Source organism: Hemicordylus capensis, chromosome 2 (genome assembly GCF_027244095.1).
Source record: "Hemicordylus capensis ecotype Gifberg chromosome 2, rHemCap1.1.pri, whole genome shotgun sequence".
In the NCBI taxonomy this organism is placed as follows: domain Eukaryota; kingdom Metazoa; phylum Chordata; class Lepidosauria; order Squamata; family Cordylidae; genus Hemicordylus; species Hemicordylus capensis.
The window spans coordinates 102,072,554-102,096,623 of NC_069658.1; the positions used below are offsets into that span (position 1 = coordinate 102,072,554).

The 24,070-nt window shown below is 45.2% G+C and overlaps 1 protein-coding gene across 5 annotated transcripts in view; it reads right to left on the reverse strand.

Annotated features, from left to right (window-relative positions):
* Nucleotides 1-24,070, reverse strand: part of VPS13A (vacuolar protein sorting 13 homolog A) — a 354,074-nt gene that overhangs the window by 158,360 nt on the left and 171,644 nt on the right. For all 5 annotated transcript variants that reach the window (XM_053292130.1, XM_053292129.1, XM_053292133.1 and 2 more), the window contains exons 27-34: nt 23,307-23,386; nt 22,986-23,045; nt 22,741-22,897; nt 20,163-20,279; nt 19,881-19,984; nt 17,989-18,156; nt 16,589-16,896; nt 15,893-16,040 (exon numbers count right to left, since the gene is read on the reverse strand). In XM_053292130.1, the coding sequence (XP_053148105.1) occupies nt 15,893-16,040; nt 16,589-16,896; nt 17,989-18,156; nt 19,881-19,984; nt 20,163-20,279; nt 22,741-22,897; nt 22,986-23,045; nt 23,307-23,386 (1,142 nt within the window). The remainder of the gene's footprint in view (nt 1-15,892; nt 16,041-16,588; nt 16,897-17,988; nt 18,157-19,880; nt 19,985-20,162; nt 20,280-22,740; nt 22,898-22,985; nt 23,046-23,306; nt 23,387-24,070) is intronic.

The following is a 24,070-nucleotide window of genomic DNA, read 5'->3' on the forward strand; positions in this document are numbered from 1 at the left end:
CCCTCATCACTCCTGCAAACTCTTTTCAGACTACCTAGGAAACATCTGCCCCCTAACAGCAGAAACTGTCGTCCAGATCTTAGGATGTTTAAACATCATATCAGCAAAGGTAAATAAGCTCAGATATGCCTTTGATATGTTCGTAACATGAGATAACCAAGGAGAGAAAAGCCCAATTAAAACCCTGCACATACTGTAGCTCCCAAAAACCTCCAGGCAGCTGCCCCCTCAGCTCCAGACAAGACCTCTGCCAACCTCTTGCACAAGACAGATGTAGGGCTGCCAAAAACAATCCACTCATCTACTTCATCCCATGTACTTCAAACCTCTCAGGTGCTGCTACAAATCAAAATGAACCACATTTCGGTTCAATGTAAGGAGATGGTTATTTCACAAAGCAATAATAAATTCTATGAGCCTACTTTTAAATTGCCATCCCAGATTTATAGACCTGGATTCGATCCAAGTTTTGCCCAGCTGGCCAAAGACAAAGAGAATTTTGCTAACATTTAATCATTCCAGCCTCCCACTTAAGTTCATTTGGATGGGGGGGAGGGGTGGATCTCTTCCATAACTACAACCTAAGAAACACCAGAGTGTTCAAGGACTGCACAATACAGCCATTACTAGCAGAGAAAATTAGGAGCAAAAACTATTTCTGAAAATGAACTTGCAGATAACATTACCAAGGAATTTAGTCCAGACTTTATTAAACAACTTGCAAACAGCCCTACTGAAATTCAGCAGCCACAGTAGTCAGAATCCACACAGAGTGGATTCTCAGTTGTGAGGTAACTTCTTCATAGGGATTCCCTATGAAAAGCAGTTATTTTTTCACAACCGAGAATCTAAAATTCCTAAAAATTCCTAAAAATTCACCCCTTTGCCCAATTGCTTTTGGGGTTGGGTGGTAGTTGGTGCCCATGGGTCCCCTCAGCCATTACTGTGAGGATCACCTGGAAATAAACTACCACAAAACCAAAACAATGGTTTTTGCCAGGAGAACAAAAACTCCTGGCATACAAATGGAAATACAATTGAGCAGGTCTTATGCTTCAAATACCTGGAAGGGGTGTGTGTGACATTTTATATCCCACTCTTCCTCCAAGGAGCCCAGAGCAGAGTACTACATACTTATGTTTCTCCTCACAACAACCCTGTGAAGTAGGTTAGGCTACTGTTCTTTCATGCTTCCAGTACTAGGAAGGCTAATGGCAGCTATGTTGCCCAAAACACCCAGCCGCCATCCTAAAATTATTTTGATTAAAAGCAGGCCACTACATACCCAAAGCCCTTAAACTATTTGAAGCTAAGTCACTGGTGCAACTCCTCTACAGTGCTCAGATGGGCTCCTTTTCCAACCTCGCCCCTCTGGAGGTAGTCTAGTCCAAATTCCAAGTATCCCACTGTATCTCTAATGCTGGTCTTTGAATAGAGGCAGGCCTGGTAAAAATGGAGGTCAGAGTATGGATGTCCATAATCAACTACTGGCTAAGACAGGCCTGCTCAACTAAGCCCCCCAGCTGTTTTTGGACGACAATTCCCATAATTCCCAGCCACAGTGGCCAATAGCCAGGGATTATGGGAGTTGTAGGCCAACATCTGCAGGGAGGCCGAAGCTAAGCAGGCCTGGGCTAAGACAATCCTTCTTACCAATGGGATTAACTCCTTGGAGGATGGACACCAATCCACATGGAAGCAAACACTGCTGTTGAAACCATCAACAGTCGGGTTCTCCCCTCCCCATCTACTCTCCCTGGGTCATGGAGCAGGCCAGAACACTCCTTAAACTGTGTGTTATGGATACTGAGTGCCAAACTGATTTAGGCAGGGCTCCAAACATCCCTATAGCTGAAAGTCTAAAGGTATATAGTAACACCAGCTGCATAACTTATGTAGCTAGAGGCCCAGAACTAGGGATTTCAAAATGATTTGTGTACAAAACTATTTGTACCCAAATCTGGCTGATTTGTAGACAAAACAAATCACCTCTGTGCTCAATTGCCCAGATTTGGGTACTACAAAACAAATCACCCCAGATTCAGACCCCCAAAATTCAGAGATTTGGACCTCCATTTTGTGGCTGGTGGGTTGGTTGGTAGTGCCCAATGGGTGGAAGCTACCACCCAAATTGCAAAGAAATTGAACAAAGGGGTGATTTTTAAACAATTTTTGAAGTTGGTGCATCTTTAAGCTTTTCCCCATAGGGAATAATGGGGATTTCATCAGTCTTATAATTCCACATGGGGCGGGGACCATGAGGGCCCAGAGTGGGTTGTGGTGGGTGGTAGTGCCAAATGGGTGCAAGGAAGCTACCACCCATATTTCAAAGATATTGGGCAAAGGAGTGATTTTTAAAAGGTTTTTGACTTTAGCATGTCTTTGTGGTAGATTTGGGGCAGAAAAGGTGATTTAGGGGCAGAAGAGTGGGTCAGGTGGTAGTGCCCCAATGGGTGCCTGCTACCACCCAGATTTCAAATAAATTGGTGAAAGGACTGACTAAATTTTTTCTGAAATTTGCACGTCTAAGTTTCCCCCCCATAGGGAATAATGGGGAATTTCAGCAGCCCCATAACTACACTTGAGGGGCACAAGGGTGGCCCAGAGTGAGATGTGGTGTAGTGCACATAGAGTGCCAACCACCCCAAAATGACAAGCCCATGGGACACTGGAGAGGTTAAAATTGTAAAGCACATAGAAGAACTGCAGGTTGCTTACCTGTAACTGGAGTTCTTCTGGTGGTCATCTGTCCAGTCACACAGATGGGCTTCACACATGCGTGAAGAAGGCTCCAGAACACTCACAAGCTGATCTTTCTTTCTGCCTCTAGATAGGTAGCTAGGCCCCTCCCCCATACACCTTAGTCACGTGATCTACAATCTCCTCCTCAGTTCTAGAGTCCACCGACCAAGGTTCTGCAGACGGGCAGGCTGGGTGTGTGTGTGACTGGACAGTTGACCACAAGAAGAACTCCAGTTACAGGTAAGCAACCTGCAGTTCTTCTAAGTGGTCTCTGTCCATCACACAGGTGGGCACATAGCAAGCTCCAGAACCATGGAGGAGGGGCAAAGCCTGATACAAGAAAGGACTTCTCCAATCTACTCAGCCAGAAGCTCTGATTGAAGGAAACAAGGTCTAGTTAAATAAATACATCTCTCTCTCGTACTCTTTGTAATTTATTTCTTTGTTTAAAAATATGTGAACCAACAATAAACTGAGTAGAATAAACATCAAATTGTATGCAGCAGAGAACTATATCATTGTAACACAGCCTGCAAGACAGATTTCCCCAAGGCAGCGTCTTGGTGAGCCCTCACATCCAAGGCATAATTTTTGATAAAAGAAGATGGAGAGGACCATGTAGCTGCCTGGCAGATTGAAGCCAGGGAGAGTCCCTTGTCAAAGGCCGTAGAAGTGGAGACCGCCCTAGCTGAATGCGTCTTAACAGCTACAGGAGGAGGCACTCCAGACAACTGGGATGCTAGTTTAATCACTCATACAATCCACACCGAAATGGATTGCGAGGAGGCTCTCCGGCCCTTATGGGGCTGACCATAAGTAACAAATAAGGTTTTAATGGTCCTGAAGGACACTGTGCAGTCCACATAGAAAGCCAATGCTCGTCAAACATCCCGGGCATGCCAAGTACGTTCCATCAGTGTAGAGGGGTCTGGAAAGAAAATAGATAAGTTAATGGGCTGGGACTTATGGAAGGTTGAAACTTTCTTTGGGCAGAAAGGAAACATCCACCCTCAACACAACTTTTTCTTTATGAAACAACAGGTACGGGAAGCCACAACACAAAGCCCGTAACTCTCCCACTCTCCATGCTGACGCAATAGCCACTAGGAACACAGTCTAAAGTGTCAAAAGGCGCAGCTCGCAAGTTGCCATGGGTTCGAATGGTTTTCCCATGAAAGCCGGGAGGATTCCCGGTAAGTCCCATAAAGGGGCTATCACTGGCAAGTCTGGGTACAGATATGCCAAACCTTTTTTAAATGGTTTAACTTCCCTTAACGTAAATAGGGATTGGCTTCGGTCATCTGAGCCTCGAAAAGCCGAGATTGCCACCAAATGTACCCTTATAGAGGACATGTGACAGACTCAACCTTTTTAAGTCTAGTAAATAAGAGAGTATGTCAGGTACAGTAGCAGTTGCAGGATCACAGTTCCCTTGAGCCGACAGGAAGGCTGAAAAACGGTTCCATTTGGACCTATAAGAAACCATGGTAGATGGCTTCTTACAAGCCGGAATGACCTCTTTCAACTCCTTAGTCCAGACATATTCTCCACGCCGTCAGATAGAGCTTTCGGACATCTGGGTGAAGGACCCAGCCGTCCTTAAGAGATAGTAACATTGGTGAAGGTGGGAGCCTCATGAACTGACCATGGGAAAGGTGGAGAAAATGTAGGAACCACGGTCGACGAGGCCACCAAGGTGTTACAAGTATGCAGTTGGCTGCCTCGAGTTCCAGTTTCTGAAGGATCTGGGGAAGAAGAAGTACAGGAGGAAACAGATAGAGAAACCTCCTTGACCAGCTCATCACGAAGGCATCTCCCAACGAGCCGCTTCCCTGACCTGCTATGGAGTAATACATCCGGCACTGTCGGTTGACCTCGCTGGAGAACAGATCCACTTCCGGAAACCCCCAACATTGAAACACTCCTGTCACAACGTTCGGGTCTAGCCTCCATTCGTGGGACAACCCTTGTGTTCGACTCAGCTTGTCTGCCAGCACGTTGTCGAGGCCTTTGACATGAACCGCCATAAGCTCAATGAAGTGAGATAGGGCTCAGTGACACAGGTCGAGAGTCAGGCAAAGAAGAGTCAAGACCCTGTCCCCCGTTGATGACTTATATAAGCCCTTGTCGTAGTGTTGTCCATCATTATTTGAATATGAAGGCTTTGCACTTCCGGAAGGAAGCCTTTCAAGGCCTTGAAAACTGCCAGAAGTTCCAGATAACTTATGTGATGGCGGGATTCCATCCTGGACCAGTGACCATTGATGTAGAGGTCCTGTAGGTGGGCACCCCAACCTTCTTCGGATGCATCCGTTGTAACTCACACTTGGGGCAAAACCCGTTGGAATGGGGAAGACTGGTGGAGGTTTTGAGGTGCAGCCCACCACGCAAGGGTTTTGCACACCTGATCTGGAATGCAAAGCCTCCTGGAATTGTGGCCACGGTGCGGGCGAAAGGTGTCGAGGAACCACCTCTGTAGTGGCCGCATGTGGAGTCTGGCTGTCGGCAGTACAGCCGTGGTGGATGCCATGAAGCCCAGCATCCTTTGTATATCTCGTGCTGTGTGAGAGGATTTCCCAGTCAAGCAATGAGCAAGCGCCTGTATGTTCTCGATCTGGTCTTCCGGAAGTCTTACTGTTGCAGACATGGAGTCGAAAATGAGCCCCAAGACCCTTATGCTGTGGGTTGAAGTCAACTGCAATTTTTTGAAATTGACTGACAGACTCAAGTCCTCTAGGAGCACTGTTGTCAAATGTAGGTCTTGAAAGAGATGGTCTGGAGACATCGCGTACAGCAGTCAGTCATCCAAATACAGAAGAATTTGAACACCTTTTTCCTGGAGGTGCCCGACTATAACCACCTTACACTTTGTAAAAACTCTTGGGGCTGAAGACAGCCCCAAAGGCATAGCCCTGAATTGGTAGAACTCCTTGCCAACCTGGAAACGAAGGTACTTTCTGTGTTGTGGTCAGATCAAGATGTGGTAGTACGCATCTTCCAGGTCTATGGACACGAACCAAATCCCTTGCAAAAGGAGCGATAAAATTTCCATGACCAACAGCATTCTGAAGTGGGTGTATTTCACATAAGTATTGAGGAGTCATAGATCCAGGATTGGTCTCAGGCCTCCATCTCTCTTGGGTATGCTGAAGTACCAGGAGAAAAGGCCATCTTGTAGATGAGACGGAACACGCTCTATTGCCCCTTTCCCAAGGAGGATATCTATCTCTTGTCCCAGAACAGGGTTTGATGGTGTGGGTCTTCTACCAGAATCGGGAGGTTTCTCTAACAATTCTATGGCATAGCCAATACGAATGACGGTGAGGACCCAGGTATTGGATGTAATATTATCCCAACGGTCCAGATATGGTATTAATCTGGACCCCGTCACAGGGTAGTCATGCCCTCTTTTGGTAGGCAGCAGACTTGGGCTTCTGCTGGCCCTGCTTGACATTCTGGTACTGGCGCTTCTCGTAGTGTGAACCGAATTGGGGGTTCCAGGGTTGACGAAAGGAGGATTCATAAGCTTGAGATGCTGATTGACGGGGCTGATAAGACCGCTGCACACAAGAACGCCTATGAAACCTACAAGTTGAAGGTGCAGGTAAGAAATTCATAGATTTAGCTGTCTTCCATAGTTTCTGCACCCTTTCCATCCTCAATGCGTGTTCTAGCTTCTGTGTTGAGGCCAGTCGAGCGGAGCGGAGCATATCTGCACAAAGAAACCAATGCAGTAATAGACTTGGCAGCACAGTTGGTGGAATGCTTGGAGGTATGCAATAACTGTTTGCTTAGCTTAAACCCTTCCTTTTGTAAAGCGCACAATGCTCCTTGTGTGGGGCGGGGAAGCGAATCCAGATGTTCCAATAACTTCTCTCATATGTGGTGGTTGTATTGTGCCATAAAGGCCTGGTAGTTTGCTATCTTAATCTGCATAGATGAGCCAGAATACAGACGCTTACCCACAGAGTCCAGTCTGAGGCCCTCCCGATCCATGGGAGAGGGTAACAGCTTATTTTTAGACTTGGTCTGAGCCGCTTCTACAACGGTTGGAGGAGGTGTTAACTTCCTCTTGTAATTGTATACCAAGTGCTGCAGCCATACTGGACATATACAAAGAGAAAGACTTGGAATCCCCTGATGGGGAAGAAGGGCTAGAAGCGCCACCACGGCTTCAATCCTTAGGGACTGGAGAGCCCCGCGAGGAGTTGGAAGAAGCAGAATCGACTCCAAATCTGATGAGTCTGATGATACCAAAATTTTCTCTGGTGGCACTGGAGTCACCATGTCCACAGCCAGTGCTTTCACAGACTGCATTGGCAGAGTGGGGAGTGTCACAGGGTTACGGCGGTCAGCAGCATTTTCATTAACTGGTGGTACTGTATGCTGAGCTCGAACTGGAGCTGGAGGCACTTGGGACCCTGTTCCAGTAGAAGGTGCAGCTGGCAGGCACTGCCTCCTAACCTGGTTCCGTTCCTCCTCAGTGGGGAGGTATCAGTGGCGTTGGTATAGGGGGGACCTATCCCTTGCATAGGCACGGAATCTACAGTGAGGGAAATAAGTATTTGATCCCCTGCTGATTTTGTCTGTTTGCCCTCTGACACAGAAATGACCAGGCTATAATTGGAATGGTAGGTTTATTGTAGCTGTGAGAGACAGAATAACAACAAACAAACCCTCAAAAGCCCAGTGCCCAAAAGTCAGCGATGGATTTGCATTGTAGTGAGGGAAATAAGTATTCGATCCCTTCACAAAAGATGTCTTAGTACTTGGTGGCAAAACCCTTGTTGGCAATCACAGAGCTCAGACGTTTCTTGTAGTTGGCCACCAGGTTTGCACACAACCCAGGAGGAATGTTGTCCCACTCCTCTTTGCAGATCCTCTCCAAGTCAGAAAGGTTTCGAGGCTGATGTTTGGCAACCCGAACCTTCAGCTCTCTCCACAGATTTTCTATGGGATTAAGGTCTGGAGACTGGCTGGGCCACTCCAGGACCTTCATGTGCTTCTTCTTGAGCCACTCCTTTGTTGCCTTGGCTGTGTGTTTTGGGTCATTGTCATGCTGGAATACCCATCCACAACCTATTCTCAATGCCCTGGCTGAGGGAAGGAGGTGCTCACCCAAGATCTGATGGTACATGGTCCCATCCATCGTCCCTTCGATGCGGTGAAGGTGTCCTTTCCCCTTAGCAGAAAAACACCACCAAAGCATAATGTGTCCACCTCCATGTTTGACGGTGGGGATGGTGTTCTTGGGCTCATAGGCAGCATTCCTCCTCCTCCACACACGGCAAGTTGAGTTGATGCCAAAGAGCTCGATTTTGGTCTCATCTGACCACAACACTTTCGCCCAGTTCTCCTCTGGATCATTCAGATGTGCATTGGCAAACTGCAGACGGGCCTGTACATGTGCTGCCTTGAGCAGGGGGACCTTGCGGGCACTGCAAGATTTCAGTCCTTCACGGCATAGTGTGTTACCAATTGTTTTCTTGGTGACTATGGTTCCAGCTGCCCTGAGATCATTGACAAGTTCCCCCCGTGTAGTTCTGGGCTGCTTTGTCACCGTTCTCATGATCATTGCAACTCCACGAGGTGAGATCTTGCATGGAGCCCCAGACCGAGGGAGATTGACAGTTATTTTGTGTTTCTTCCATTTGCGAGTTATCGTGCCAACTGTAGTCACCTTCTCACCAAGCTGCTTGGCGATAGTCTTGTAGCCCAGTCCAGCCTTGTGCAGGTCTACAACCTTGTCCCTGACATCCTTTGACAGCTCTTTGGTCTTGGGCATGGTGGTAAGTTTGGAAGCTGAGTGATTGCTTGCTTCTATGGACAGGTGTCTTTTATACAGGTACTGTAACAAGCTGGGATTAGGAGCACTCCCTTACAGAGGGTGTTCCTCATCTCAGCTCGTTACCTGCATATAGTGAAAAGACACCTGGGAGCCTGAAATCTTGCTGGTTGATAGGGGATCGAATACTTATTTCCCTCACTACAATGCAAATCCATCGCTGACTTTTGGGCACTGGGCTTTTGAGGGTTGGTTTGTTGTTATTCTGTCTCTCACAGCTACAATAAACCTACCATTCCAATTATAGCCTGGTCATTTCTGTGTCAGAGGGCAAACAGACAAAATCAGCAGGGGATCAAATACTTATTTCCCTCACTGTATGCCCTCGCGGGTATGGTGAGCAAGATCTGGAGCGATAGCCCCTGCTTGGAGATCTTGAGCGCTCCCGATAATGTCTCTCGTTATAGCAGCGGTCATAATAACGAGCATCATCATCACTCAGGTCGCTTTCCTCAGTGAGATACGATCTGTAATATTTTACAGACTGATAAAGGTAGCGGGGTTGTTTCTTAGGCGTATAGGGATTCATGTAGTTGCCTTCCCCAAAATCTCCAGACTCAGCATAGCCTTCAGAGACGTATTGCAGATTGCCGCGATAGTAGTCTGCCGACCATTTATCTGACAAATAACCCCCCTGCTGTTAGTGGAGGGGGAAAGACTTCAGCACTTGAGGCTGGCTAGCCAGAGCCTCGGAAGCAGGCTCACACTGCAGGACCGATGAGTGAGGCTGTTCACGATGCGATTTTCCCTGGGCATTCTTAGAGCGCTTATTGCTCCATTCGGACCCAACCGGCTTTGTGGGAGTATTTGAGCTGTACAGATCAGACTGAGTGATGTGTGCCTGCGCCGCCACAGTACCGACCGATCCCTCGGCTGCTGAACTTGGCCCCACTACTGCCATCAGTTTCGAGGCTGAGTGAGAGTGCACTTTCTTTTTCTTATACTTTTTAAGAGCTTCCGAAGACAGCCGTGGTTCGGCCAACACAGGGCAGATTGAAGAAGCCAAGCCCTCATGGAGCAGCTCTGAAAGGTCAGGTGGTGTTTCAGCAGTCTGTATTGATCGTGACACAGTTACCGGTACAGTGGAGGCAGAGGGAGTCCCCAGAGGAGTCTCAGGCCCTCCTAGTGGTATAACAATCACCTTGGCAATTATCTCTTTTTCTAATCCATTCGGCACTGGCTGGCTTCCAGACTGAGCCATAACGTTTTCAGACAGGGCTCTCTCCCAGAGATGTAGGTGCAGACTAGAAACTCTGTTAAGTCTCACTTGCTTTGAAAATTTTTGACAGTGTGAGCAGGACATAAGGGAGTGTGCTTCACCTAGACAGATTAGGCACAAACTATGTCCATCTGAGGATGGAAAAGCTGTCCTGGACTCCAAATAATGCTTAAAAGCGACTTTACTGGCCATAAACCAGAAATAGTCACAGGGACATATGCCTCAGTAGAGGGAGGGGAACTAAAATAGTAACGTGAATAAAAAGGGGGGGAAAGCAAAATGAGAAAGATAGAAATATATTTAGGAGAGCAGAAAGAATAAACACCAAGATTAATAAGAGGTATAGTAAATACTAGTCATTTAATTCCTGACAGAACAGCTCATGAAATGTCTAGAGATGATTCTTCCTTGGAGGATGAAAAAGAACTGAAGAGGAGATTGTAGAGCACGTGACTAAGGTGTATAGGGGGTGGGGCCTAGCTACCTATCCAGAGGAAGGAAGGAAGATCAGCTTGTGAGTGTTCCAGAGCTTCTTCACACAGGCGTGAAGCCCATCTGTGTGATGGACAGAGACCACTGAGAAGAACAGAAGAACCTGCTGGGGGAGAACCAGCATGGCTTCCGCAAAGGAAAATCTTGCCTCACAAACCTTTCGGAGTTCTTTGAGAGTGTCAGCAAGTTATGTGGATAAGGGTGATCGAGTTGACATAGTATACCTGGACTTCCAAAAGGCTTACAACAAAGTTCCTCATAAAAGACTCTTGAGGAAACTTAGCAGTCATGGGATAAGGGGACAAGTACATGTGTGGATTGCTAACTGGTTGAAGGACAGGAAACAGAGGGTAGGAAAAAATTGATGGTTTTCACAATGGAGGGAAGTAAGAAGTGGGGTCCCCGGGGATCTGTGCTGGGACTGGTGCTTTTTAATTTATTCATAAATGATCTAGAAGTAGGGGTAAGCAGCGATGTGGCCAAATTTGCAGATGATACCAAACTCTTTCCAGTAGTGAAATCCAAAACAGATTGTGAGGAGCTCCAAAAGGATCTCTCCAAACTGGGGGAGTGGGCGATAAAATGGCAAATACAGTTCAATGTTAGCAAGTGTAAAGCGATGCACATTGGGATGAAAAACCCCAACTTCAAGTATATGCTGATGGGATCCAAGCTGTCGGTGACTGACCAGGAGAGGGATCTTGGGGTCGTGGTGGACAGCTCGTTGAAAATGTCAACTCAGTGTGCATCAGCTGTGAAAAAGGCCAATTCCATGCTAGTGATCATTAGAAAGGGGATTGAAAATAAAACTGCTAATATTATAATGCCCTTATAAAAAAAAACTATGGTGCGGCCACATTTGAAGTGCTGCGTACAATTCTGGTCACCACATCAAAAAAAGGACATTGTAGAACTGTCAGGGGCCTAGAGCACCTTCCTTTTGAGGCAAGACTACAACACCTGGGGAATTTTAGTTTTAAAAAAGATGAGTGTGGCGAGATATGTTAGAGGTCTATAAAATCATGCATGGTGTGGAGAAAGTGGATAGAGATCATTTTCTTCTCCCTCTCACATAACACTAGAACCAGGGGTCATCCCATGAAATAGATTGCCAGGAAATTTAGGAGCTACAAACGGAACTACTTTTTCACACAACTCATAATCAACTTGTGGAATTCTCTGCCACAAGATGTGGTGACAGCCAACAACCTGGATGGCTTTAAGAGGGGTTTGGATAACTTCATGGAGGAGAGATCTATCAATGACTACTAGCTGGAAAGCTATAAGCCACCTCCATCCTCAGAGGCAGGATGCCTCTGAATACCAGTTACAGGGGAGTAACAGCCCTCAACTCCTACCTGTAGGCTCCCAGTGGCATCTGGTGGGCCACTGTGTGAAACAGGATGCCGGACGAGATGGGCCATGGGCCTGATCCAGCCAGGCTGTTCTTATGTCCTAAAACCTAGTGCCCCATGGGCTTGTTGGCACCCTATGTGCACTACACCACAACCCGCTCTGGGCCACCCTGATGTCCCACACATGGAGTTATGGGGCTGCTGAAATCCCCATTATTCCCTATATGGGGGAAAGCTTGAAGATGTGCAAACTTCAGAAAAAAATTAAAAGCCATCCCTTTCACCAATTTATTTGAAATCTGGGTGGTAGCAGGCACCCACTGGGGCACTACCACCTGCCTCACTCTTCTGCCCCGATACCCCTTTTCTGTCCCAAATCTGCCACAAAGACATGCCAACTTCAAAATACTTTTTGAAAACACTCCTTTGCCCAACACACCCCACTCTTTTGCCCCAGTGCCCCTTATCGATTAGGATTCTTAAAATTTGGGTACAAACTGAATCTGATTCAGGGCAGATTTGGACCCAAAACAAATCAGGGATTATTCGATTCGGGTACAAATTGAATTTGTGCACATCCCTACCCATAACCACCTTAGCCCACTCTAACACCCTCCCTTAAGCTGTGTTAGATGGAAGATACAGGAGGATCCCCTTGCTGGAATGCCGGGCAAGTTGAAACCACTGAACACATCTTTCTACACTGCCTGTTTTACAGAGACATCTGCAACACTCTTATTTTCCTCTGCTCACTAGGTCACCAGGCCGTACAGGCCAATTCTACATTTCTCTACTACTGTCCAACTGCAACCCCCACATAACATGCAATATTGCCAAGTTCTGCGCAGCTGCGTGTAAAATTCATCTGGATCTGACTGCCAGTTCCATCCCCCTCACCCCTCTTGGGTCGCAGCTGCAGCATTGCTGGCACCGATTGGCCAAGCCGCAGCCCCCTAACCCAAGAGACCTCCCCACCCTCACCCAAGCCCCACTCCCGCTCCTCCCCGCAGGAGCAGCAGTTGACCGGGCCCTTCCTCACTGCCGCTGCCATGGCTGCTCATTCCCTTCAGGATGCTGACAGGCTCAGGCCAGTCCCTCACCTGCCTGCTTCCCTCCACCAATGGCTTCTGTAGCTCCGAGCAGTGGCAACGGTTGACTGGGCCCTTCTTTGCTGCTGCCATGGCCACTCATTCCCCTCAGGCCACTAAGAGGCCCAGGTCCATCCTCCTTTCTCTCTTCCCCTCCCTTCTTTTTCTCTCTCCTCCACTTGCTCTTCCCCTCTGGCTTTCTTCCTCTCTCTCCCCAAGTTAACAGATCCTGTTCATCTTTCTCATCAAATTTTTGAGGTGTAGACGCAATGGCAGTCTTACAGAAACTGAGTAAAACACACCCCAACTGCCAAGGATAAGGGAAGCACAGTCACGTGCAGGACGGCTGGAGGTGCCACGAGGAGCTAGTTAATCAGTTTGTGAGGTCCCTGCGCAGGCACAGAACCCATTCCTTATGGATGCAATGGATCACAATCCAGATCAGCTGCATTCCAATTCAACTTAACCATCACAGTCTCCTCTCACCTATCTGCATATGGACTTCCCACTGCCCAACCAGCACAGTGCTCCCTGCACTGTGTTGGTGGGGATTGACAAGCACCATTTGCCACGGACCACCTAAACAAACAAACACACACACACACACACACACACACACACACACACACACACACACACACACACACACACACACTCTATCTGGCCCGGGTGCAGTGCACATGAGCCTCTAGTTCAGTGATTCTCAAACTTGGGTCCTCAGGTGTTATTGGACTTCAACTCCCATAATCCCCAACCAAAGGCCACTGAGGCTGGGGATTATGGGAGCTGAAGTCCAATAACACCTGAGGACCCAAGTTTGAGAATCCCTGCTCTAGTTGTACCTTTTTTCTCAACGCTCCTTCCTGGATCCCACCCCCCAGTTCTTGGGCTCCCCCCCAGCCACCACCTTCTCTCCCCCCGGCTGCTGCCATTTCCCTTCCCCCACCCCCTCCACTGCTTTCTCTCCCCCTCCTGGCAGCTCGCTCACAAATGTTTGTGAGAGCTGCCACACACGGGATTGGCTATGGGTATGTCTTAGCAAATTATATATATAGAAGATAGACTAGCTGGCCCGGGCACAGAGAATCTGCGCCTCTAGTTCTCCCTTTTTTCTCCCTTTCGACTCCCCCTCCCGTTCTCAGCCCCCTTTCTCATTCTCAGCACTTCTCCCTCCTCTTCCTTCTACACTCCCCTCAACTCTTCCCCCTGTTCTCGGCCCATTTTGGGCTACTCTGCACAGGTGCAGAGAGGCCCAAAATGGGCAGAGTATGGCCCGACCAGTCATTTGGGTGGCAGGCGGCCCAAAGGAGGAGATTTCACTGCCCTCTCCCATGCCTGCTTGGCCGTCCTCCTCACAAGTAGGCTGGTTGGAGGTGACGTGCGCTCTCCAGCCAGCTCGCACTGGAGGCCACAGGTTGGAGGTGGTGTGTGCTACCGCTGGACCTCCCTCCCTCTGGTCACCACTTACTCTTCCCCCTGCCCAACAGCCCACCCATTTTCTCTCTCTAGCCAGCTGCCGGGCCTGCCACTGCCTGCCGCTTGCTCTCCCCCACCGGCTGCCTGCCCACCAGCCCATTTATCTTTTTTCTGACCACTGACCACTCTCTCTCTGCCAGCCAACGCTCTCTCCCCACCCCGCTGCTCTCTCTCCTCTCTGCCACTCTCTCCCCCGAGCCGCCGCTCTCTTTCCCCTCTAATCCCCCTCCCTGGCCACCTGCCCATCCACCTTTCCTTCCCTGCTGCCACTGTTGCTTTCCTCTCCCCCTTCTAGCAGCTCACTCACAAACTCTTGCAAGAGCTGCCATGCACATGATTAGCCACAAGTATGCCTTAGAGAATGAGAGAGAGAGAGAGAGAGAGAGAGAGAGAGAGAGAGAGAGAGAGAGAGAGAGAGAATTTCACAGCTTTTATGTCTCATTTTACCTCATGCTGGTAAATAAAAAATACCGAAATAAAGTTATTGTATTGTAGTATTGTCTGAACATTCCCAGCCTAACACAAGAAAGGAAGTGTTGAAACATATTGACTCTGTATTTTGTGTTATATAAACAAATAATAGCTTTAGAAGGCTTGATTATATTTGCTTGAAAGCAGAACGTTTTTTTTTAAAAGTACATTGTATTTCCTACAAAGTAAGAATTTGTCTTCTTAGCCATTCAGATCACATATATCAATCAGAAGTGGTTTACAACTGCAAGTTACTAATCTGAATTACGTACAGGTCACCCTCGTTATCCACAGGCGTTCCATTCTTTTGGAACCATGGATAATGAAACAGTGGATAACAAGACCTTAAGGGAATGGGAATTGGGGGGTTAGGTTCCTGGAGGTGAAAAAAGGGCTAAACAAAAGCAAAATTAATAGAAATAAAGTGTCATACAGTGCTCTGTACATCTCTAGCTGTCCAGCAATGCCCCCTAAAACTCCTAATTCCACCGATTTTTCCATGGAAAAATCACTTTTGTGTATGAAATGCTGGTGGAAATGGCTGAGGTGATTTCTGGCCACTCAGGAATAGCGGATAGGTGAATTCTGAGTATTTCTTTAACTGTGTATAACGAAGTCAGGTCTACATTGCCCGACCATGGGTACACAAAACTGTGTGTGCCAGAACCGTAGATAACAAGGGCCACCTGTATCAATGTCTCATCTAAGCAATTAAAAAACATTGGGTGGCATACAACCTAAGTTAAAGGTAAAGTGTGCCATCAAGACGATGTTGACTCCTGGTGACCATAGAGCCAGTTAGGGTTAGGGTTAACCATTGCCATCTCCCAAGCAGTATGGGATGATGCCTTTCAGCATCTTCCTATATCATTGCTGCCCAATATAGGTGTTTCCCATAGTCTGGGAAACATTCCAGCAGGATTCGAACCAGTTAGTGATGCTAAATTCCTTTGAAATTAAAGGGACTTTAGTCGTGACATTATTTCAATGGTACTTAGTCATGACTAAGTAGTCCAGATGCTGCCCACTGTGTTTAACATCACTAATTGTATAGACTGCTGATAACTTTACAAGATGTGGCAATGTGATTTGTGGTGCAACAGCCATCACTATTTACAGGGTTCCTGTCCTTTTGGGGTGGGGGTAATATATATGAAGGCTCTGTGCAGAGCAACTTTAAGAAATCTTCTAATTAAACACTTACATTCATTGGTTTGAGTTGTCCAAATATTTTAACATCAGGAATTTCATGATACCAAAGAGCAGCTAAATTGCGCTGAATGGTAACTTCAAGATTTAATGGTTGTAGTAGCTGTACTTCATTTTGCAATGAGTCATCAACCATATTTGATCTGTAAACAGATATATGTAAGTATATATATTCATATCACAATAGCTTACAAGATTACATTTAGGATTTCAGTGGAACATCAATGCATGTAACTGAGCTCAGTACTGCAAGCTTAATTAAATCAGAGTACACAGATAGGAAATGCTGACCTCCTGACCAGGAAAACATTTTGTCTTGATTAATTTAATTGTCATTTGCTTGCCGACCTCCAGCCCCTCACTGACTTGAGTCACTGGGTAAGAACATTTACAGTATCCCTAGCTCATGTGGGAAAGAAATATAAAGCTGGGTATCATCTGCATATTGATGACACTCAACCCCAATCCCCTGGATGACTTTCCCCAGCAATTTCATGTAAATTTCAGAGGCTGGGGGAGGGTTCTGTTCCATTACAGAACCCTGCAGAATGCCATATGCCAATGGCCTGTTCTTGAACCTGTCCTCCAGAAGCACTGGAGCCACTGCAGGGCCAATTTTGACAACAATGAAACTCTGTTTATTTTGTTAATTCAGTTTAGGAGAATTAACCACAAAAATCATCTAAATTACCTGTACAATTTTAGTTCACTCAGTTTCACATGTATATCATCAAGAATAGGTGGAAGATTATATCGAAGCACAGTATTTACAATCAAAAACGTATTCTTTATAGTGATCAAACCAAAATCAGCAACCAGAACATCAGTAGATATTGCCGACTGTGGTATTATGACAACAGGTGCTTTAATGTTAATGTCCAGTGCCATTCGGGAACTCTGCTGGGCCAATTCCTTTACACCAGTAGCTGCTTTTTCTGCAGCTTGAACAGTTGCTTCAGTAATTGCTTCCTTTGCTGTCTGAAAATTGTTTACAAAGTCCTAGGAAAATGATAGGAGTACTTCAGGAATAGATTGGGATGACAATCATAGGGATATTTCATTAATACATCAATGTTAACTTGTAATACATTTCACATTTTCAATGTGTTATCTCTCACACACGAACACACAGACACTTGGGTATAAAAGCATTTGTAGCGTAAGAGAAAACAGAAGAATATGAAGCAAGTAGGAGTGCAATGACTGATGGGTTAAATAAGTTCAATTGATTAAAAATATACTCCAATTAATTGGGCAGTTTTAAAACATTTTTTAATGCAAGTACTAATGAAAACTTAATTATTAAGTTGGCAAGCACCAACTTAAAATTGGTATTCTCTCTTTTCTCTCTCAGATGAGAGATAAAATCTCTTCTAAGATGATGTTTTCTATAACACATGCACACAATCTAAAAACAAACAATACTTCTGAATTGTTAATGTATTTATTTACTTTTCATTTGACTCTGCTAGATAGCAAACAAATGAACAAGCTATCAGTATAACAGAAAAAGAAAATCATATGGCAACATTATACAAAGTATCAAAGCCTCTGTATTTTTTCTCAGTGGCTGACTTTCAATTTTAGTTTTGAATAACCATCTACTCATTTCTGGACCAGTGGCTTAGTTTAGAACAAAATTATACCTGAACTCTGAACCAAGAATTATCCTAGCATTATTCTGGGGAAAATTCTGCATCAGTTAAATAGTGTTCAGCTATGACAAAAACATATTGTACGTTTTTCTTGACTGAACTTGATTGTTTGCAAAAAATGTTTGAAATTAGCATCTAATGATGTGGCATGAAGGTATATAAATCTAAAGTATGATTTTGAAATCCGTACAACAGTTTGCATACATTAACCAATGCTGGGACACTTCATAACAAATCAGAGTTACTATATACAATTCAGTGTTTTATATTTAGTTTTAGAATGTGGGCTAGGAGAAACAAACGGTGTACTTCTGATGGAAAGCTTCCCATAGTCTTCTAACATAGGATAAGTAGGAAACAATTTTACTTTTACAGCACTCTAGATGTAATTGTTATATTTTCTTGATACAAGGAGGAAAATAAGATTTTAACTTACCAAAACAGCAGAAAAAAATTTGTTGACAAACACAATTTGAATGCAGCCAACAGTTAAGTAAACCTGGCTGTCAACAGCATTCATATTTGTATAAGCATTACCATCTGTAGCAGACAGGTATGTCACCATTTTGAAACTAAATACTTCTTTTCCAGTGATATAGAGAGCCTTGAAACAGGGGGAAAATAGTGCTGTTAAGAATATAATACACACAGTCCTGTACAAAAATACAAGCTATGTCACCATATTGTTATTTCTCTACAAAACACACACAGACACAGACACCCATGCCACAATTAAGTACGACATGGAAAATTTCAACTATAAGCTAATGAATTCTTTTGTTACTATCTCTTTGATATGAAGCATATGCACAGAGATATGTACTATCTCTTTGATATGAAGCATATGCATCTTTAGTATGAAACATATACCCAGAACAGATAAAGGATAAAATTATTGAAGACTTTTGGCTATCAAATCAAGTTAAAGCCCTATATTCAGATTGCAAGTTCACTAGGCTGGATTGAGGGAAGACTGAACAGAGTTTCACTCATGCAACAGGATTTCCTACCCACTCTTCTCTGCTGCACTTCCCTCCTTCAATCCACCCTTGAAGGCCAGAGGATCAACCAGAACAGAACGGATGGGACACAAGGGAATCAACAGAAATGCAGAGGCAGGGTTACCCACCTTGTGCAAGCAAAGTGCATGTCTTAAAGGGCTGCCATGCTGAAATAAGACAGGTCTCCTATATCTTTAGAAGATGCACAGAAGAGGGAATTCCAGCAGATGCAGCTTTTCTTTCCTCTGCATGACAAGCGACACCTGCTGAAATTCCCTCTTCTGTGCAGTTATGAAACATACAGGAGACCTGTCCTCTTTTCCATATGACAGCCCTGCTGACAAGGCATCTTTAGATACAATCCACTATTTTCTATAGAGCCTAGCACAGTTGGCACTATGAGCTAGCAAACTTTAATCCTTTTAATTAAAAAAATATCTAATTTGAGAATGTGATGTATTTCATGACATTTCTTCATCTCATGCGGCATCTAGTATCTCTGATACGAATTAAAACCCTTCTCTCTAAAATATCTAATTTGAGAAAGTGATGCATTTCATGACATTTCTTCATCTCATGCGGCATCTAGTATCTCTGATACGAATTAAAACCCTTCTCTCTCTTTCTCTTTTAATACTGTTACTATATTGTTTTGTGGGAGGGAGGAGTTATTTATGTGTTTGTGCATTAAATGTGGGCTTAAATTGGATGTATGATTAGAGGGAACAGTCATAAGATCAGTTATAAGGCTGAGGTTACCCTGTACAGGAGAACCTCATTACTCACGGGGGTTCCATTCCTCACCTACTACCACGAGGAACTGAACCACAAGTGACCAAGCATTAAGGCTATGGGGAAAGTGGGGTAGGTTCCAGGGTAGAGGAGGGGAAACAGGGAAAAGCCCCCCAACTTACTGTGGTGTACTCTGCGGGTCCCCGATGTGCCTAGGCATGCCCCCCAATGAACAAAATGGCTCCCAAAGCACGAAAAATCATGGAAAGAAGCCTTTCCCCCCAGGAAATGAGCACCAAAATGGCTCCTCCTGTAGTCTTCTCTCTCCTCTAGAAAAAATGGCAGCCAAAAGTGACCTCCATGGTCACTTCCGCCCCTCTAGAAACCACAGATACATGGGTTTTAACCCATTAGTATCTGCGGATACTGGAAACAGGTGTCTGTCTATTAGACACCTGCAGATACACTGAACAGCGAATAACGAGGTTCTCCTGTATTATTATTACTGTTTTCCTGTACATGGCATTATTTTGAATACTATATCCAAGAAAATGTTTAATAAATTGTTAGTAAAAAAAACCCCACTTTATCTCACCTTTTTATATAGTGCTGCCTCATTACAATCCAGAATAATTATATTCTTTAACTTTGCTGATATTTCAGTCTTTTCTTTCTTCATCATCACCTCGCTATCAAGACCTAAACACAACAATATTAATCTAAGATCACACAATTTTATTTTTATTTATTTTATTTATTTTTGCATTTTTATACCGCCTTTCGTTAAAAAGATAGCCCCAAGGCGGTATTCTAACAGCACTTCTAGGATTTTCTAACCTCAATATTCAATGATATTATGTTTATGTTTTATTCTTACCTTCAACATGAATTTCTGCTATCCTGCGTTTTTGTTCTCGTATAAAAACACGTAAACCGGACATGTCTGCATAAACACGGAGATCACAAACATCTTCATATTTTGCCTTTTTTGAAGCTATGGGGAAATTGAAAGCAAAATAACAATTAAGGCTTCCAATTAGAGATCCAGATTCCAATATAGCAGATGACTACACAAAGGCAAAAGAATAATACATAAATACAGAGGAAACAAAGACAGAATGTAATGTTTAGGCTCAACCTGGGAGAGGTCAGGCTTGGCTAGGCAGCAGGCAGGATTAACACAAGGCAGCAAGGCAGGATCCAGAGTACTAAGCAGCAAGGCAGAATCCAGAGGGCACAGAGGACTTGCAGCAGCAGTGAATAACTGAGACTGACGTGGTTAAGTAGGAATCAAAAATCTACACACATCCTCTGGCACTATGCAGTCTCATTCCCCACAGCTGAGCCAGGTCTTGTCTCCATCTCATGAAGTGGCCCTTCTTCTAGAGAAGACCTCTCTAAGATCCTTCTGTGAGCTACCAGGCAAGCACTCTGTCATCACTGCTGCAGCTCGGCAGTGGTGATCCTGAGCATCTGGTGGTGATGTGGGTGGTCTTGCACCTGGGACTGGATCTGGGATTAGGGGGAGATAGTCCTCCAGAATCTCAGGTGGAAGATAGTTCCTTGGTTCCAGTTACAGGGTTTGGCCTGTTATGGGTTCCATATCAGGCAGCGGGGGATTGTGGGCTCTTGGTCTGTGAGCTGGTTGGCCATGGACTCTTCCTCAGATTACTCCCCCTGCAGACTCACCCTGGAAGATTAATTAGGGTCACAGTCAGGGGGAGCTCTGACAAGTAATTATCTATAAATTGTATTTTGCTCTGTGATTGAAATATTTCCTTATCCAACTAGGGATGTGCACGGAACCTTTAAGGGCCTCCGAACCAGTTTGAACAGCGAGTGGTTCCACCGGTTCAAAGGCTACGAGAAAGACAGAAGAATGAGGAGATAGTGCTGAATAGAAATGATAAGGGGCAGAAAGTTTGGGTTTATTGGTGACAGAAAGCTCTCCAATGTTGCTATTGCGGCAGTTGGGAAAAGACTGAGGGAGCCAGACAAGTAAATGTGTCTATACGTCAAGGGGGGTGGGGTTACCTCCAAAAAGCTATTAGCTCTAGAAGGTTCTGAGGTGTAGTCTACGCAGGTGCAGACATCCTCAGTGTGAAGGACAATTGGACCACTAACAAGAAGAATACTTTATACTAGCTTAATCTGCACAGAGCATCTGCACGCTAGTACTTGATTGCTCCCCTCACCCCGCCACAGTCCCCCTCACCTCAGAGATCTCCCCATGCTCACCTGAGGTGCACTACTGCTCCTCCTCCTCCATCCCGTTGCTTCCATCCTCCTCACCCGTCTTGGTCACTCCTCCATCCCCTTACTCCATCCCCCTCACCTCTCTTGGTCGTGGCTGCAGCGTTGCTGGTGCCTTTTGGCCAAGCTGCAGCCTCCTATCCCCAGAGATCTCCTCACCCAAGCCCTGCTCCTGCTCCTGCCCACAGGAGCAGCAGAAGCAGTGGTTGACCAGGCCCTTTCTCACTTCCACCACCACCATGGCCACTTGTTCCCCTCAGGCTGCTGACAGGCCCAGGCCTGTCCCTTGCCTGCCTGCCTCCCTCCGCCAATGGCCTTGGTAGCCCCAAACAGCAGCAGTGGTTGACTGGACCCTTCCTTGCTGCCGGTGCCGCCATGGCTGCTCATTCCCCCCAGGCTGCTGACAGGCTCGGGCCCATCCCTCACCCTTGTCTCTTTTCCCCTCCCTTTTTTCTCTGTCCTCCACTCGGTCTTCCCCACACTTTCTTCCCCCTCCCTTCATGTTCCGGAGTTAACAGATCTTGTTCATCTTGTTTCCTCATCTAATTAACACAACAGCAGCCTCCTTCTCCTGAAGGGGCTCTTTTCTCCCTTACGACCACTCTCTTCGCAGACCCCTGCCCACTATCCTTTGAGGGGGGAGAGAGAGAGAGACAGACAGACAGAGACAGAGAGAGATATTCCTTCCCTCTACAATCAAGAACATCTTCTGACCAGCAACAGTTGCATTCCAACACAGGCTCCTCCTCCTTATCTGCATATGGAATCCCCACTGTCCAATCACCATGGTGCTTCTGCTCTAACAGGCTCCTTCTCCTTATCTGAATATGGAATCCCCACTGCCCAATCAGGTGCTTCTGCTTGCGAACTCTTGTGAGAGCTGTCACACATGGGATTAGCTACGGGTATGCCTTAGATAATTAAATATATAGATCAGCAATGCTGATGCTGTCAATCATAGATTAGTTCGTTAATTACTTCAGTGTTCATTTTAAACCCAACATTCTCAAAAAATATTCAAGAAAATATTTACACAGTCCAGAGTAGTTGGAAATAGCAATGATTAAAACTGAAACAGTTTCCCTCATGCATCTTTTAAGAGCCTACAATGGCAGTGCCCCCCCCCCAAAAAAACCCCTAAAGATTTTTAAAAGGCTGGAATGAGGTTAGCAATGCAATAATTTGAAACTGAAAGATCGTACTTAATTTCTTAAGAACTTCCCTCTTCTCTTCTTTCTCCGGAACAATCTCCGATACAGTTGAAGTTGTCTGTTCTTTCGGTAGGAGATTATTAACAAAATTAATGGTATTCAGAAGTGCTTCTGTATGTAAATGGACATCCAGAGAAGAAAAGTTCACCTAACAGGAAAATAATCTCAGTAAAAATTGGTTTTAAATGCATCTGCCTGGCCATATCAATTGCAGAAAGAGTCAAACTGATAATTACCTTTATCAGCTGTAGAACATTCTGATATGTAGTTTTCAGTTCTGGGGCATTAATATCTGCCTGTTCTCAAAGGGTAAAATATTCAGTTAAAACTATACAGCACAGCTATATCTAGAAACTTTACAAATATTTGTTTTACATCTAGTTCCTCAACATTTGTTTCAATACTACAAAATAATATAAGAACAACGTTGCTGGAACAGTCCAAGGGTACATTCAATTCTGCATTTCAATGCAGTAAACTTGACTGTTTCAAATGATGTATTGAAAACAGCAGAATGGTTTAGATAAAAGATTTTAAAGCTTCTTTTTTCTTCTTACCTTTACATATTCAATTTGTAGAAGGTCCTCTACTGAATTATCCAATGTTGAAATTAAGTAAACTGGCTTGTCTTTGTCATCTAAATAAAATAAAACAAAACCAAAAAAAATCAAATAATGTTAAAATTTAACAACATACCTATTCTGAGTTACAGTCAGTGGCTCGGTTGAAGTGAAACACAAAACCATTGTTTACCTTAGCCATAGTTTACCAACGCAAGATTGGCAGCACGGTTTGCTTCCTTAAGCTGTGCTTTGTTTTCAACCCACTCCTTCATTCTTCTCAGGAAAACACTGTATGCAATCCCAAACTGCACAGACCTGCCCGACTCCTAGCAAACTGTCACTTCATCATCTACTCTCACCACTGCTTGCAAGAAAAAGGGGATGTGAAAAACAAGTTGCTTACCTGTAAAAGGTGATCCAGGATCATTCACAATGCAGATTCTGTGCCTGCACAGTAGCAACCTGTTTATCTTTGAGGTGATCCAAGATCCTTTACAATGTGGGTGACTAGTGAACTCACCAAGAAGGTGGAGGGCTACAAGGATGCTACTAAAGAACCTTTTCCAAAACAGCCCACCCGAAGCTAGCCTCAGCCGCTTTTCAGATATCTATAGCATAATGTTTGAAGAAAGGGAAGTTGGAGGACCAAGTAGCCACCTTACAAATGCCTATAAATTCCAGACATATGAGCTGCTGACACAGCCACTGCCCTAGTGGAATGCGCTTTAATCATAACTGGAGGCTTAACTCCTTCTTGC